The 16,770-nt window shown below is 43.2% G+C and overlaps 1 protein-coding gene across 2 annotated transcripts; it reads right to left on the reverse strand.

Annotated features, from left to right (window-relative positions):
* Positions 1–1,522: 1,522 nt before the first annotated feature.
* Positions 1,523–16,769, reverse strand: RPS19BP1 (ribosomal protein S19 binding protein 1). 2 transcript variants are annotated; one of them, XR_008844868.1, is made up of 5 exons: positions 16,624–16,769; positions 10,876–11,028; positions 4,054–4,151; positions 2,093–2,403; positions 1,523–1,982 (listed from the first exon to the last, which is right to left on the reverse strand). XR_008844868.1 is itself a non-coding variant. In XM_056523911.1 (4 exons), the coding sequence occupies exons 1-4, from the start codon at positions 16,676–16,678 to the stop codon at positions 2,272–2,274; spliced, it is 438 nt and encodes a 145-aa protein (XP_056379886.1). In that variant the 5' UTR covers positions 16,679–16,769; the 3' UTR covers positions 1,523–2,271. The 2 variants fall into 2 exon arrangements, 1 of the variants encoding a protein (XP_056379886.1); XM_056523911.1 differs by having other exon boundaries at positions 1,523–2,403.
* Between the last annotated feature and the right edge of the window lies 1 nt (position 16,770).

The following is a 16,770-nucleotide window of genomic DNA, read 5'->3' on the forward strand; positions in this document are numbered from 1 at the left end:
GATTTAGAAGCCTAACAATTTTACTTGAAATTTTGAAAAGCTATTGATAAACCTCCCCCATAGTCTCAATGAAAACTATTTTATTGAATGCATATAGGAATAAAGATGTAAAGAACTATAGATAGAGATACTATAGAATAAAAAAGCAAATACAAATAAGCCTAATACTGGAATATGGAAGTTACATAGTTAGTATGGTTGAAAAAAGACATACGTCCATCAAGTCCAACCAGGGAAGGGAAGGGTGTAAGGGGATAAGGGGAAGGGATGTAGTTTTATAATTCTGCATAAGCATTAATGTTATTTTGTTCCAGGAATGTATCTAACCCTGTTTTAAAGCTGTTTATTTTTCCTGCTGTGACCAGTTCCTGAGGTAGACTGTTCCATAAGTTCACAGTCCTCTCGGTAAAGAAGGCGTGTCGCCCCTTTAGACTAAACCTTTTCTTCTCCAGACGGAGGGAGTGCCCCCTCGTCCGTTGAGGGGGTTTAACCTGGAACAGTTTTTCTCCATATTTTTTGTATGGGCCATTAATATACTTATATACGTTTATCATATCCCCCCCTTAAACGTCTCTTCTCAAGACTAAACAATTGTAACTCCTCTAATCGCTCTTCATAGCTAAGATGTTCCATGCCCCATATTAGTTTAGTCGCGCGTCTCTGCACCCTTTCCAACTCCGCAGTGTCCCTTTTATGGACAGGTGACCAAAACTGAACAGCATATTCCAGGTGAGGCCGTACCAATGCTTTATAGTGGGGGAGTATTATGTCCCTGTCCCTTGAGTCCATGCCTCTTTCTAAAAGTGCAGTTCTGGAGGAAAATACTGTAAAAAGCACAACGCTGTTATAGGGCAGGACACTAAACGAATGTAACTTAACAGGTTTTCTGTGGTTTCCAGAAAGAGATTCGAATTTTGACAAAAACGCTTTCGCTACTTATTGTCACATTTTCCCTAAGATGAGAGATTTCTACAATCAAAACGTAGATTTCCACATGCCGACATTTTCCCTTCCATTGTCAGACACACATAAGACCAGCAGTAGTCCTGGACAATTGTTTTTTTTACTCTATGCATTTTTATTGTAATAAGGTGTGTAGAAATGCTGTAAATGTGAGAATCAGTGACAAAGTAAGTTTTTCTTGTACAGAACTGTTCACAAAGAGTTAAAAGGCTTATTCATGAACAGAAAAACAGAGCTGATTTCTTCCAAAAGCAGTGCCATGCCTGGTCTCAGGTTGTGTGTGGTATTACAACCTGGCTCTATATACTTCAATGAAACTGGGCCACAATACCAGTCACAACCTGAGAACAGGGGTCATGCTATTTTTGGAAGAAAACACTATTTTTTGTAATCCTGCATACCCCTTTATTAAAGGGGTACTCCGGTGGAAAACAATTTTTTTTCAAATCAACTGGTGCCAGAAAGTATTACAGATTTGTAAATTACTTCTATTAAAAAAATCTTAATCTTTCCAGGACTTATCAGCTGCTGTATGCTCCAGAGGAAGTTGTGTAGTTCTTTTCTGTCTGACCACACTGCTCTCTGCTGACACCTCTGTCCATGTCAAGAACTTCCCGAAACAGGAGAAGTTTGCTATAGGGATTTGATTCTGCTCTGGACAGTTCCTGACGTGGACAGAGGTGTCAGCAGAGAGCACTGTGGACAGACAGAAAAAAAACAACTCAACTTCCTCTGTAGTATACAGCACCTGATAAGTACTGGAAGGATTAAGATTTTTAATATAAGTAATTTACAAATCTGTTTAACCTTTTGACACCAGTTCATTCGAAAAAAAAAAAATTCCCACTGTAGTATCCCTTTAATACATGAGCAATCTTTGTCTCAACCATTATTATGCTATCAGGTATCCCTCTTCATCTCTCGTCTTCCACCCTTTGCTCTTTTTAGTGCATTGAGTACATCTCTTTCCATGATTTTCCCAGTTTATACCATAGATCAGTGGGCTTCAACCTGCGGACCTCCAGATGTTGCAAAACTACAACTCCCAGCATGCCCGGACAGCCGTTGGCTGTCCGGGCATGCTGGGAGTTGTAGTTCTGCAACATCTGGAGGTCCGCAGGTTGGAGACCACAGCCATAAATTATATAGTGATGGCAGTTTATAGAGCAATTCAGTCCAATATGTCACCGTAGAGGCTGGCACAGTACGCTCCGCCGCAGTTTTGAGTCCTTTCTGATCCCATTTTACAATACAATAAATCCAAGCAGCAGGTAATAAGCCAATATACCAGTGTCTCCTCCTCTCCTGCTATCTTGTTCCAAAATATTCCTTCTGAAACTTTTGGAAGTCCCGATCTGTAAACACAGACTTCTCTTGCACCACCTTCTGCTTTTCCACGACTTGGTCTTTCGCTTTCCGTCCACAGTGCTGAGTCAGGATCTGTATTATTAATATATACATGAAGAATTCTGAATACCAAAAGATGTCACATGTAGCCTTGGTACTTAGAGGGCATTCACACTACGGCATCTCTGCCAGAGACATTCAGAGCAGAGATTCCATATGTAGCAGACAGCGGCAGAATAAGAATAAGACTGCTCGAAAATGCTTGAAATTCTCCAGAGACTGCAAAAGATTTCCAAGCGCAATTTGCCTAAAGAATAAACATGTTTATTCTTTTAGGGTCTGGCATTTCTGTCGCAGATCAACTGTAGTGTGAATTTTATATTATATCAACTACGTTTTAATTCAGATAAAATATACCGTATTTATCAGCGTATAACATTTTTTAGGCTAAATTTTTTTGCCTAAAGTCTATCTGCGTGTTATACGCCGATAAGCCGCTGCAGTTGAATGATTTAAAGCGGGCACTTTAAATCAATGAACTGCAGCGGCTTTTGCAGGTCCAGAGACCTCCGCCGCCACCCGCTTCTCTGCCCCTGCCTTTCCTGGGGTCCAGAGACTGCCGGCGCCGCTGCCCCATTGCCTCCCCCATCCCCGGTTTTATGATTACCTGTTGCTGGGGTCAGGTCCGCGGTGCTTCTGGCTCCGGTCCGCGGTTCTTCTGGCTCCGGTGTGGCATCTATGCGTTGTTGCTATGCACGGCGCTACGCAATGACGAGTGACGTCGCGTCACTCGTCATTGCGCCTCGCAGCACACAGCAACGAAGCATAGACGCCACATCGGAGCCAGAAGAACCGCGGACCCGACCCCGGCAACAGGTAATCAAAACCGGGGATGGGGGAGGCAATAGGGCAGCGGCACTGATAGCCAGGGGGAAGAGAAGCGGCAGCAGCAGGGCTCTAGACCCCAAGAAAGGCAGGGGGAGAGAAGCCGGCAGCGACGGCCTCTCTCCCCCTGCCTTTCCTGGGGGCTTCTGCGGGGTCAGAAACAGTGTATCAGGGTATACGCATGCACACACACACGCACCCTCATTTTACCAAGGATATCCTTGGTAAAATGAGGGTGCGTGTTATAGGCCGGTGCGTGGTATACCCCGATAAATACGGTATATACACAAGCGCTGGAGGGTGTGGAAATATGTCCACTCTGCTGCTGCACTCTCGTACGTTTTCCCCGTATACAGAAATGGATGAGAGCTTAAAAGTTAAATAAGAGTGCGTGCTGTGTGGGGTAAACTGCAATGGGGTAGACAGGAAAATGGTACCAAATAATGGAAATATACACCTACCTGATAGGTGAGGTGTATATGATGAATGAATGCTTGAGAAGGCTGCTGGTGAAATGAACAGAAACGGAGAAGATGGCCAGAGACCTCCTCAAGCGGCACGGAACGTGCCGCTTGAGGAGGTCTCTGGCCATCTTGTCCATAGTGAGTAGTGAGAGCGGAGAAAGGGAAGGGGTCTGATGATGCCGAAGAAAGAAAGAGGGGAGTGTAGTGTGAATTATGCAGCAGAATCCCACTGAAAACAATGGGAGGCTGCTGCACAGTCTTTACTGAAGTGGAACTAGAAAAATACATAGTGTGAATGGGCCCTTGCAGATAGGAAAGAAGTAATATTACATTTTAACATGGTAAAAGGATTCAATCAACTATAAAAGAGGTTTCTTTCCTACAATCCACTCACCTTGCTGCAAGAGACTTTATTGGTCACAGCTTGTGATGCAAACATGTACTTGAGGTTCTGTGCAAGATGATCCTGTGCGATCTGCTTCTTATACTCCTCTATAAAAAGAAAATACATTATACATCAGAGAAAACGAAAAGCCTTTCAGAAAGGGCAGCTCCAGCTCTTACAGAGAAGAATGCTACAGGAGAGATGTATAAATACCCCAAGGGGGTTCTGAATCCTGACTGTGCCGATCAGCTGATCAATGGACGGAATTCAGAATAAAAAGATGATTGAGGTGAAACAAACCCTTCATGGGCACGGTTTCCTCTTACTTTTTGTAAAAGGGAAGAGGGAAAAGTTTAAATTCATATGCAAAGCGTAATGTCAAAACTAAAACCTGCTTTTAAATGTTTACATATTAAGTTTTATATTACAAGGCAGCTACCTTTTTCCACTGAGGTGTATTATAACCAGATATTTCATTAACAGAACCTTTTTAGTTACTTTACCTGTAAATGTTGCTTTTGGCAAATCACACGTGGATACTTGGCACTGACAGCGAGCAGCACTTTTTATAGGAGTACTGTGGTTCAGTAAAACTTATGCCCTATCCAAAGCGTCAGATTGCAGGGGGTCCGCCCACTCTGCATGGCACCCTGGCGGCACGTCCCCTCCATGTTACTCTAAAGGAGAGCCGGGTATCTCTGGCTTTTCCATGGAGCGTGTCTGCTTCCGCTTTGTGCTGGGGTCCACACGCTACCTTCCTGGGGAGAGCTGGGGTGCCATGCAGGAGATCGCAGGGGGTCCTAGTGGTTGGACCCCCTGTGATCTAACACTTATCCTCTATCCTTTGGATAGGGGATAAGATTTACTGCACCACAGAACTCTTTTAAAGAGTAGAGCTCGCTGTCAGTCTAACAAAGTATCCACGTTATCGTGGGGGAGGGTCGTCTCCTTCGGATAGGGGATACGCTTTACTGCATCACAGAACACCTTTAATAATAAGGTCATAGGATAGAGTTATCTAGGTTGTGTTAAATGTTATTGAGCATGCTGCCCACAACACCAAACGATATATACTAGAATCCTGCAATGCAACTATCCTGCCTAATTAAACTCCTTTAGGCTAGGTTCCCATTGACCTTGTCTTCCGTCTCTCTCAGGGTCCGGTTGGTCCAACGGCAACGTGAATGCGGCCTTACAATGAAACCTCTCCAGAGAATCATCCCCACCAGATTTTCTATGACCAATTTTCAATCCTCCATACATTATGCATAGTAACCACTATATTTAAAAAGACCACCCCCATAAACACTTTTCAATGCAATTTTGCATGGTTTTCTCAAAGAAGTATCACTGTACTGTAATGTTCCCCTTAGAAGGGTTAGGTGTCCTTCCACAAAATTAAAGGAAACATTTCCCAACATGAGCGTATAATATCAAGATCTGCCAATCATTTAGACTCTCACAACTAGGGATGCACCAAAATTTCAGCTGCCGAAGATTATCGGCCAAAAAATGCCCCTTTTGGCTAAGGGAATTTCCTGCAGATAAATTTTGTTGGGAGTGGCCTAAAATAGGGGCATGGCTTTCAACTTATACCCTCCCCGGTGTGAGGTGCAGAACAGCCCCCTGTCTCGTGTGGCGGTGAGGTCAAGGCCCCCCTCTTCCCCAGGTCATGTGCAGCGCGGTCCAGATCCCCCCCCCCCCCCAGGTCTCGTACAGCATGGTCCAGGCCCCACCCCCCGGTCTTGTGCGGCACAGTGCAGTCCAGGCCCTCTGTCATGGCCCCACTGTCACTCTCCCCAGCAGTGTCGAGCGCTGGGAGGAGGTGACTTAACCCTTACACGGCTGACTGCCGTGTGTATATACTGCTGCTGTGCAGTGGGCGTATAAAGCGAGCTCAGGAGCTGAGCTCACTTCATACTGGCTAATGCCGAACATCACTGACCCATGTGATGTCCGGTATCAACCTTTTAAACGCCGCAATCAAAGTTGATTGCGGCATCTAAAATGCCGAAAGCAATCTGAGGTAGCTCAGTGGAGCTGATCAGGACACCCGCGGGGTCCCGATCAGCTGAGAAGATGGGCGGAGGTTCCCTACCTTCGTCCGTCCTGTGTGTTCAGGGCTCCAATAATGCAGGCCTTAGCAGCCTGTGGCAATGGAGTGCCGATAACACTGACCAGTGCTATACTATAGGCTTTTATAGCATAGCATTGATCAGTATCTACAAGTAAAAAATTTGACATCTGTGTGTCTCCAGCTGTTACAAAACTACAACTCCCAGCATGCCCTACAGCCTTGGCTGTCTGGGCATGCTAGGAGTTGTAGTTTTGCAACAACTGGAGGCACCCTTTGGAAAACATGAGCCCATATATGGGAAAAATAATAAAGTTATAGGGGTCAGAAGAGAACATTTTAAGCATACTGATTTTTTTTATTTTTTTTTAAGATATAAGGGGGAGATTTATCGGAATGTGCTGAGGAAAAATGAAGTAGTTGCCCATAGCAACCAGATAGGTGTGTACCCCTATAGTGTGTCCTGGAGTCAATGTAAGTGGCAGTGCTGTGGCTCCAAGCCTGGCCAGTACCATCTATAGCCACCCCGTATGTGTTCCGATGTCACCTAGTATGTGTTCCGAAGTACAGTACATCAGTAACTAAAGAATTATGATAATACAATTTTACAAAAACTAAATGGGGGAAAAAATAAAATAAAAAAAATAAAGAGTGGGCGGGGCAATGTATTTTTAGTTTCATTGTTTGGCCAAGCACAGCCAAAATTTTCAGTTCCGGTCCAAAATTTCCCTTTCGGTGCATCACTACACACAACCAATGCCTGGAATGCCTTCTTAGCTTAGGCCACTGTTTCCCAACCAGGGTGCCTCCAGCTGTTGCAAAACTACAACTCCCAGCATGAAAAGCTGTCTGGGCATGTTGTGAGTTGTAGTTTTGCAACAGCTGGAGGCAGCCTGGTTGGGAAACTGTGGCTCAGGTGAAGGGGTTGCCTGGTAAACACTATTCATAAATGTATCCAGGCCGTCTGCTAAAAGTTAAAAAAATCCTACACTTACCTCCCGTGCTGCATGATATTGTGGTCTCTGCTTCGCAGCACTTCCTGGTGCTGTGGTCAATACATCACATTGCTGCTAAGCCAATCACTGGCTGAGGCAGAACACTGGTGCGGGCAGTAACAATGTGTCATGCCAACACCAACACCCAGTCCCCTCTACACTTCACTTTCTGGTGCGGAGGTTGGTATGAAACATTGAGGCTCAGCCAATTACTGGCCGCTGCAGGGGAAATAAGTATAGCTTATAAGTATGCTTTAAATGTGCAGTCAGGGCACATTTAAAGGGGTACTCCCGTGTAAATTATTATTATTATTATTTTTTATTTTTTTTTAAATCAACAGGTGCTCATTTTTTGCGCCATGATCTGTACTTTTTTTTGATACCACATTTGCATATAAAAAACTTTTAATATATTTTTTTTTTAATAAAATGTATTAAAAAAGTAGGAATTTTGGACTTTTTTTTAATTTTTTTTCGTTCACGCCGTTCACCGTACGGGATCATTAACATTTTATTTTAATAGTTCGGACATTTACGCACGCGGCGATACCAAATATGTCTATAAAAAATGTTTTTTACGCTTTTTGGGGGTAAAATAGGAAAAAACGGACGTTTTACTTTTTTATTGGGGAGGGGATTTTTCACTTTTTTTTTACTTTTACATTTTTTTTTACACTTGAATAGTCCCCATAGGGGACTATTCATAGCAATACCATGATTGCTAATACTGATCTGTTCTATGTATAGGACATAGAACAGATCAGTATTATCGGTCATCTCCTGCTCTGGTCTGCTCGATCACAGACCAGAGCAGGAGACGCCGGGAGCCGCACGGAGGAAGGAGAGGGGACCTCCGTGCGGCGTTATGAATGATCGGATCCCCGCAGCAGAGCTGCGGGCGATCCGATCGTTCATTTAAATCGCGAACTGCCGCAGATGCCGGGATCTGTATTGATCCCGGCACCTGAGGGGTTAATGGCGGACGCCCGCGAGATCGCGGGCGTCGGCCATTGCCGGCGGGTCCCTGGCTGCGATCAGCAGCCGGGATCAGCCGCGCATGACACGGGCATCGCTCCGATGCCCGCGGTTATGCTTAGGATGTAAATGTACGTCCTGGTGCGTTAAGTACCACCTCACCAGGACGTACATTTACGTCAAGCGTCCTTAAGGGGTTAAATAGGAAAAATACTAAAACACCTGGGCAGGGCCCTTGCCCAGGTATTAAATGCTTATGCTTTATAAAAAAAATAAGTAAAAATAATTGCCAACCTATGTAAAAAAATTGTTCATAAAAAATAGTACATGAATAGTTTCAATGTCAGCCAATATCCAATAGCAGTATGGTGATTGCAATCTGATTTAATAGCCACAAGGATTAGAATTGTTCATCACATACAGCTAGTGAGCTGTAATAGCAGCAAAGTGAAAGTAAAATGTCTATTAGATGTAGCAGATGAGCGATACAGTCGTGACAGTTGTAGCAATCATTTGAATTGTAACATTCACTTAGATAGAAGAGAGACGGTTACTATGAATGTAGATGGTAACAATATTCAGAGCGGTACCTTATTAGAAGTCTTCGCCGTGTTTCTTGGCAGCTGACTGGCTCCGGAGCGGCAAACTCCAGTGACTGTGATAGATCAGCGCCTGCACGGACTCAGGCAAGGGCAACCATCATCTCTGTATCATAGAGAGCCGGCATCTGATATCAGAGGGTAAGTTAATGTTCTTGCGCTTGGCACTGTTCGCCCGTCGGTCTCAAAAACAGCGAGCAGCTGGAGGCCGGCGTCCTCATGGTGTGAATAGCGCGCTATTCACTGGTGGGCCGCAGATTTGGGTACTGCAGCGCTTACAAGGCGGTATCGGCTGATTAGGTGGCTGATATTAGCAATATATGGTTATGGCAAATAGTAGTAAATCGAGGCTAAACGCGTTTCACCACTATTGTGGTATTCCTCAGTAGTCTTAATATATTAAAAGTGCCTATTTTAATATATAAAGGCTACTGAGGAATACCACAATAGTGGTGAAACGCGTTTAGCCTCGATTTACTACTATTTGCCATAACCATATATTGCTAATCTCAGCCACCTAATCAGCCGATACCGCCTCGTAAGCGCTGCAGTACCCAAATTTGCGGCCCACCAGTGAATAGCGCGCTATTCACACCACGAGGACGCCGGCCTCCAGCTGCTCGCTGTTTTTGAGACCGACGGGCGAACAGTGCCAAGCGCAAGAACATTCACTTTACCCTCTGATATCGGATGCCGGCTCTCTATGTTACAGAGATGAACACCGCATGATCTTGAGCCAGTGTACCAACTTCAGCATTTCTCTGGAGGAACCCTTATAACCATACAAGGTTGGTGGTTGCCCTTGCCTGAGTCCGTGCAGGCGCTGATCTATCACAGTCACCGGAGTTTGCCGCTCCGGAGCCAGTCAGCTGCCAAGAAACACGGCGAAGACTTCTAATAAGGTACCGCTCTGAATATTGTTACCATCTACATTCATAGTAACCGTCTCTCTTCTATCTAAGTGAATGTTACAATTCAAATGATTGCTACAACTGTCACGACTGTATCGCTCATCTGCTACATCTAATAGACATTTTACTTTCACTTTGCTGCTATTACAGCTCACTAGCTGTATGTGATGAACAATTCTAATCCTTGTGGCTATTAAATCAGATTGCAATCACCATACTGATTCTGGATATTGGCTGACATTGAAACTATTCATGTACTATTTTTTATGAACAATTTTTTTACATAGGTTGGCAATTATTTTTACTTATTTTTTTATAAAGCATAAGAATTTAATACCTGGGCAAGGGCCCTGCCCAGGTGTTTTAGTATTTTTCCTATTTAATTAATGTTTATCATTGTTTAAGCTATTTATTTTGCAGGTATTCTTTATCTATATTTTAATTATTTTAATTATTTTAGTAACTATTTTAGACATTATATCTGGTGTATTATTATTTTTTATCTGTCAATTACTATTCTTTATTCTTTTTTCTTTTCCCCCTTGCTATTTCTCCCTTTTTTTCTTTTCACTATCCTTGAGGACTGGTTATATAATTCCTTTATTATATAATTTTCTATAGATTTCGTGGTCTTGGGGTAATTAGACCATACCAGTTAACCTCAGGCTAGTTATTGATTGAGCTGCACTGCCCTTTATTCAATTTTTTAGATTTGTAAATTACTTCTATTAAAAAATCTTAATCATTCCAATACATTTTATGGGCTGTATACTACAGAGGAAATACAGAGGAAATTCTTTTCTTTTTGGATTTCTCTGATGTCATGACCACAGTGCTCTCTGCTGACCTCTGCTGTCCATTTTAGGAACTGTCCAGAGCAGTATATGTTTGCTATGGGGATTTTCTCCTGCTCTGGACAGTTCCAAAAATGGACAGCAGAGGTCAGCAGAGAGCACTGTGGTCATGACATCAGAGAAATCCAAAAAGAAAAGCATTTCTTCTGTAGTATATAGCCCCTAAAAAGTACTGGAAGGATTAAGATTTTTTAATAGAAGTAATTTACAAATCTGTTTAACTTTCTGGCACCAGTTGATTTAAAAAAAATGTTTTCCACGGGAATACCCCATTAAGAAGAAGAAAAAAAAGTTTTTGCTGGCAACCCCTTTAAATGCATAGATTATTTACATATGATTTGGGTTCACAATAGCCTTTACTATAGGAAGTGACAACCAGCAGACACTGCACATTACAAGTGGCTTGTCTTGCAGGATCCTCACCCACTGCTGATCGGATCACTCGGTCTTTGGCTGATGCTCTCTGGTTTTGGGGTGTTCCTTGCCGCTTCAGTTTCCGCCGCTGTTTCTTCATTCCTGTCTTGTGACTACTTAAGGAAGCCTGGGGATTGTTGCGTTTGGGTCTTTTCTTTACACCTGATAAAGGAAAAGTAGAGAATAATGTAAGAGGGAGAAAAAATAAATAAAAATAAAACACTATCTGCAAGTTAGGACCAAAGTGATGGCACTAATCTTCCTGCCCTGCCCCACAACCAGAAGGGAGCGTATGCTATTATGTCTAATCAGTCAAATACAGGTACATACTAACACAAATCTAATAAGAGGAAACAGCAGGCATAACAGGTGACTTCACCCACCAGGGTCAATACTAAAAACACGTGAACATATTGCTGAAGAAAATAGCAAAATAGCAAAGATATACCAAACTGAATTTTACCAATTTGCCTTTGACTTGCCCGTAAGAACCAATTACAGCTCAGCGTTTATTTTACTGGAGCAACTTGAGAAATGAAACTTGAGCTGCGATTGGTCAAATCAAACAGGATTGACATATCAGGGCCATTATGTTTTTAGAAATCAACACAAATTAGCAAACACAGGGGCAGAAATATCAAAGGTGGAAACAGTGCAGTAAGTATGGGGCCCAAGCTACCCTACAAGCATCCTCCCCACTGTCTACTAGATTGCATGTAAAGGACTGAGCTAATAAAAGTCATGGATTACACTTAAGGCTGTGTTCACACAATGGAATTTCCGTGCAGAATTCTGCAGAAGAATTCCACTGTAACAGAATCCCATTGATTTCAATGAGATTCTGCTGCTCTGTGCACAAGGCAGAAATCCCGATTCTGGATTCCGCAGAAAGAATAGACCAGGGATGTGAAATTTGTATCAACTGACGCCCGGGACATGCAGTTCTGGGCACCGGGCAGGTGAATTTTTCATGTCCATAGCCCTGCTTCGGGCAAGCAAGCTGGACCTGAAAGCCCCTGACAAGCAAGGCGGCGCTCACGGGGGAGTATGGAGCGGGTTCCCAACTCCAGCCCGCTCCTTACTATGCAGCTCCCAGCTGATTTCAGTAGCCGGGGGCCGCCGCTAATAGCCAGCATGTGGCGATCTCGATCGTTGCGGCTGGCTATTAACCCTTTAGATAGCCGCTGTCAAAGCTGACAGTGTCGTCTAAAAGGGACATGTGAATGCTCCCTGGTGGGTAGTGGAGTGGATTCCCCCCCCCCCCCCCCCCGAAGCACAACCCCAGGGGAGCGATCCAGTAAAGAGGTAGCCGGAGGGCTTACCTCAGCTTCCCTGGTGTCCGTGGCTCTGTCATTGATAGAACCTGGCTGGACTAGGCTCTATCAATGGAGCGCAGAGCACACAGATCAAAGGAGTTCAATAGAACTCTATTGATCTGTATGAGGAATCTAATGATTCCTCATAAAAGTCAACTAAGGGACTAATAAAGTGTGAAATAAATGTTTAATAAAAGTTTAAAAGATACACATTAACCCCTTCCATATTAAAAGTTCAAATCAAGCACTTTTCCTATATAAAAACATGTAAACATAATAAAAATAAACATTAGGTATCGCTGCATGCGTAATTGTACGAACTATTAAAATATAACATTATGTATCCCGTACAGTAAATTACGTTAATGTATAAAAAAAATATATATATCAAAACCACAGAATTGCAATTTTTATAATATCCCCCAAAAAAGTTAAAAGCTATTAAAAAGTCAGATCAATACCAAAATGATACAGATACAAAAAACTGTTTATGGCACAAAAAATGAGCCCTCATACAGCCTGGTATGCGTATTTTTTTTTATTTTTATTTTTTTTAAAGCTACAGGGGTCAGAAAATTGCAATAAAAAAAAAAAGTACAGAAGTTTTTTTTTTTTTTTTTGTAAAACATGACGGAAACTATACAAATCTGGTATCACTGTAATCAGGCCGTTCTAAACTATCAATATAACAGGTTAGTTCAACCACAAGGTAAATGGCGTAGAAAAGAAAACCACCAAATCTGCAAAATTATATTTTACTATTTCAATTTCACTTCACCAATATTTTTGATTTTGGTTCGGAGAATATGTTATGGAAAAATTAAAAGGTATCATTATAGTAATTAGTTATGGCTATTATAGGGCGAGGAGGAAAAAACGAGAGTGTAAAAGAAAAAATTGGCCCGGAGAAGCGGATCGTCATGAGTGACAAGTAGATTTTGCTCTGTTTCACTCCCGTGGACAAGTAGTTTTTTAATTAAATTTCCACACCCCTGATAGACATAGCCTTTCTGTGGAGTACACACAAAAATGCATTTTCATCTAGGAGACAACTCATTTCCAAGCGGTCATAGCAGCTGCATGTTCTGCACAGAACTGTTCAGTGCAGACATTCCACCATGTAAACATAGCCTTACTGGTGGATTGTGCATTGGTTAAAGATACTTAACCCCTTAAGTACCGTTTTTTTTTCCGTTTTTGCATTTTCATTTTTTGCTCCTTGCCTTTAAAAAATCATAACTCTCAATTTTGCACCTAAAAATCCATATGATGGCTTATTTTTTGCGCCACCAATTCTACTTTGTAATGACGTCAGTCATTTTGCCCAAAAATCTACGGTGAAACGGAAAAAAAAAATCATTGTGCGACAAAATTGAAAAAAAAACAAAACGCCGTTTTGTAACTTTTTGGGGCTTCCGTTTCTACGTAGTAAATTTTTCGGTAAAAATAACACCTTATCTTTATTCTGTAGGTCCATACGATTAAAATGATACCCTACTTATATAGGTTTGATTTTGTGGGACTTCTGGAAAAAATGCAGGAAAATTAATACGTTTAAAATTGTCATCTTCTGACCCCTATAACTTTTTTATTTTTCCGTGTATGGGGCGGTATGAAGGCTCATTTCTTTGCGCCGTGATCTGAAGTTTTTAACGGTACCATTTTTGCATTGATAGGACTTATTTATCGCTTTTTATTAATTTTTAAATGATATAAAAAGTGACCAAAAATGCGCTATTTCGGACTTTGGAATTTTTTTGCGCGCACGCCATTGACCGAGCGGTTTAATTAATGATATATTTTTATAATTCGGACATTTCCGCACGCGGTGATACCATATATGTTTATTTTTATTTACACTGTGTTTTTTTTTTTCATGGGAAAAGGGGGGTAATTAAAACTTTTAATAGGGGAGGGGTTAAATGATATTCATTCACTTTTTTTTTTCATTTTTTTTTTGCAGTGTTATAGGTCCCATAGGGACCTATAACACTGCACACACTGATCATCATTGATCACTGGTTTCTCATAAGAAACCAGTGATCAACGATTCTGCCGCATGACTGCTCGTGCCTGGATCTCAGGCACTGATCAGTCATTCGGCGATCGGACAGCGAGGAGGCAGGAAGGGGCCCTCCCGCTGTCCTGTCAGCTGTTCGGGATGCCGCGATTAGCCGCGGCTATCCCGAACAGCCCGACTGAGCTAGCCGGTCACTTTCGGTTTCGCTTTTAGCCGCACGGCTCAGCTCTGAGCGCGCGGCTAAAGGGTTAATAGCGCGCGGCGCTGCGCGCTATTAGAGGCGGGTCCCGGCTTCACTATGACGCCGGGCCTGCCGTGATATGACGCGGGGTTACTGTGTAACCCCGTGTTATATCAGGAGAGCAGGACCAAGGACGTACCGGTACGTCCTTGGTCCTTAAGGGGTTAAAGGCTATTGACATTTGTGCTAATATTTTTACTGTTCATTTGAGTCTTCATCAGAAATTACTACTATTTGGTTGCCACTCTGAGAAAGACCGGATAAATCCAATCCGATCAACAATTTTTGACAGGCCTGGTAGTTTTTAGTGACAGCAAAGCTTTGGGAGTCCTTTCCTTGAGATCTTGGTCGGTCCCAGCAGACCCCTATGATCATATAGTCATCCCCTATCCTGTAGATCAGTGATCCCCAAACTGTGGCCCTCCAGATGTTGCAAAACTACAATTCCCAGCATGCCTGGACAGCCAACGGCTGTCCAGGCATGCTGGGAGTTGTAGTTTTCCATCATCTGGAGGGCCACAGTTTGAGGACCACTGCTGTAGATAGTGTTTAAGTGTTCATGATGGGACAACCTCCCTAAATAATAGTGGATAATAATGTATATTATTAATATTATAATTAGTACTATTTTTATTGTCTTTTTGCAAAGTGTCAATGTCAACCATATAACTTTTGACATATTGCCCAAACAAGTAAAAAGTTTGGATCGCAGTGATTGCAAGTTACAACCCAGTGAAGAGCGCGGCAGCGTGAACTTCACTCCCGGGCTATCACTCAAACCTGACTTGCTCACTGCATTTGCCTATGGGGTGAATGAGACTGAGGTGACAGGCACTTTACTGCCACTCATTTTACCTGGGTATAACTCATGATCGCAGCGGGCATTAGAACTTGGACGACAGGTCAAAAGTTTATACTGATAACACTAATTCTTTTACAGTAGAAATCCAGAATAGATAAATTGTCCTCCATTCTGCCGGCAGTAAAAAAATAGATACATACCTTCCTTCACTCCCCTGATGCCTCCGGAAACCCACTCCGGTCTCCGCCGCAATCCTCTTCCTGATTGCCGGTGGTCGGCGAGTCATACTGCACTCAGCCAATCACCGGCCGCAGCGAAGTCCTGACTCGGCCGGCAATAGGCTGAGCGGCAGGGTGATGTTTTCGGCCCCAACATCAGGTTCCGGGGCCAAAAACATCACCTTGCTGCTCAGCCTATCGCCGGCCGAGTCGGGACTTCGCTGCACCTGGTAATTAGAGTGCGGTATGACTTGCCAACCACCGGCAACCAGGAAGAGGATCGTGGCAGAGACCCGAGTGGGTTTCCGGAGGCATCAGGGGAGCGAAGGAAGGTATGTTTTTTTTGTTTTTTACTGCCGGCAGTATGGTGGACAATTTTTCTGTTCTGGAGTTCTCCTTTAAGCAGTGTTTCCCAACCTGGGTGCCTCCAGCTCTAGCAAATTTAGAACCCCCAGCATGCCTTCAGTTGTCCAGACATGCTGGGAGATGTAGCTTTGCAACAGCTGGAGACACACTGGTTGTGAAACACTGCTTTTAAAGGGTTATTCAAATAATAATTTATTGCCTATTAATTGGATAGGTGATACTTAGTATATCAATGGGGGATCTGACTAATTGCTAATTCAGGGGAAGTCCTGTGTCCCCTGTTTGAATAGGGAAACGGTCAGACAAATGGGGTGTCGCTCCATTCATACTGTATGGGACTATAAAGGAGATAGAATAGCGCCATCCCTGAAGATTACATAGACCAGTGTTTCCCAACCTGGGTCACCTCATAGGCTATAAGGACATGATGATAGTTGTAGTTGTGCAACATCCAGAGGGCAATCCAAAACTTGTGTGCTTATATATTATACCAGTATTTGCCAACCAGGGTGCCTCCAGCTGTTGCAAAACCACAATTCCAAGCATGCCCGGATTTGTAGTTTTGCAATCCCCAGCATACTCTGGCATCCTGCAAGTAACAATGCATGCTGGGAGAAGTGACACTACATGATGCACAGATGCAGGTACCTCTCCAAGTGTGTGTGTGTGTGTGTGTGTGTGTGTGTTATATATATATATTTATATATTATACCAATGTTTCTGGGAATTGTAGTTTTGCAACAGCTGGAGCCTCCCTGGTTGGGAGACCCTGTATTATATTATAGGCCTCTTACCGCCAGTATCAGAGCCCAGCAGCTCCAGCCCCTTCCTCAGCAGCGCAGCAGACATGTCTTCTCCTGTGCAGCACCGCAGACTACACGAGGGATACCCCAGTTCCGGTCTATTCGTCACTTCCGGACAGCTGACAAAACGAGGAAGAC

This window comes from Hyla sarda, chromosome 6 (assembly GCF_029499605.1).
Source record: "Hyla sarda isolate aHylSar1 chromosome 6, aHylSar1.hap1, whole genome shotgun sequence".
NCBI classification, from domain to species: Eukaryota; Metazoa; Chordata; class Amphibia; order Anura; family Hylidae; genus Hyla; species Hyla sarda.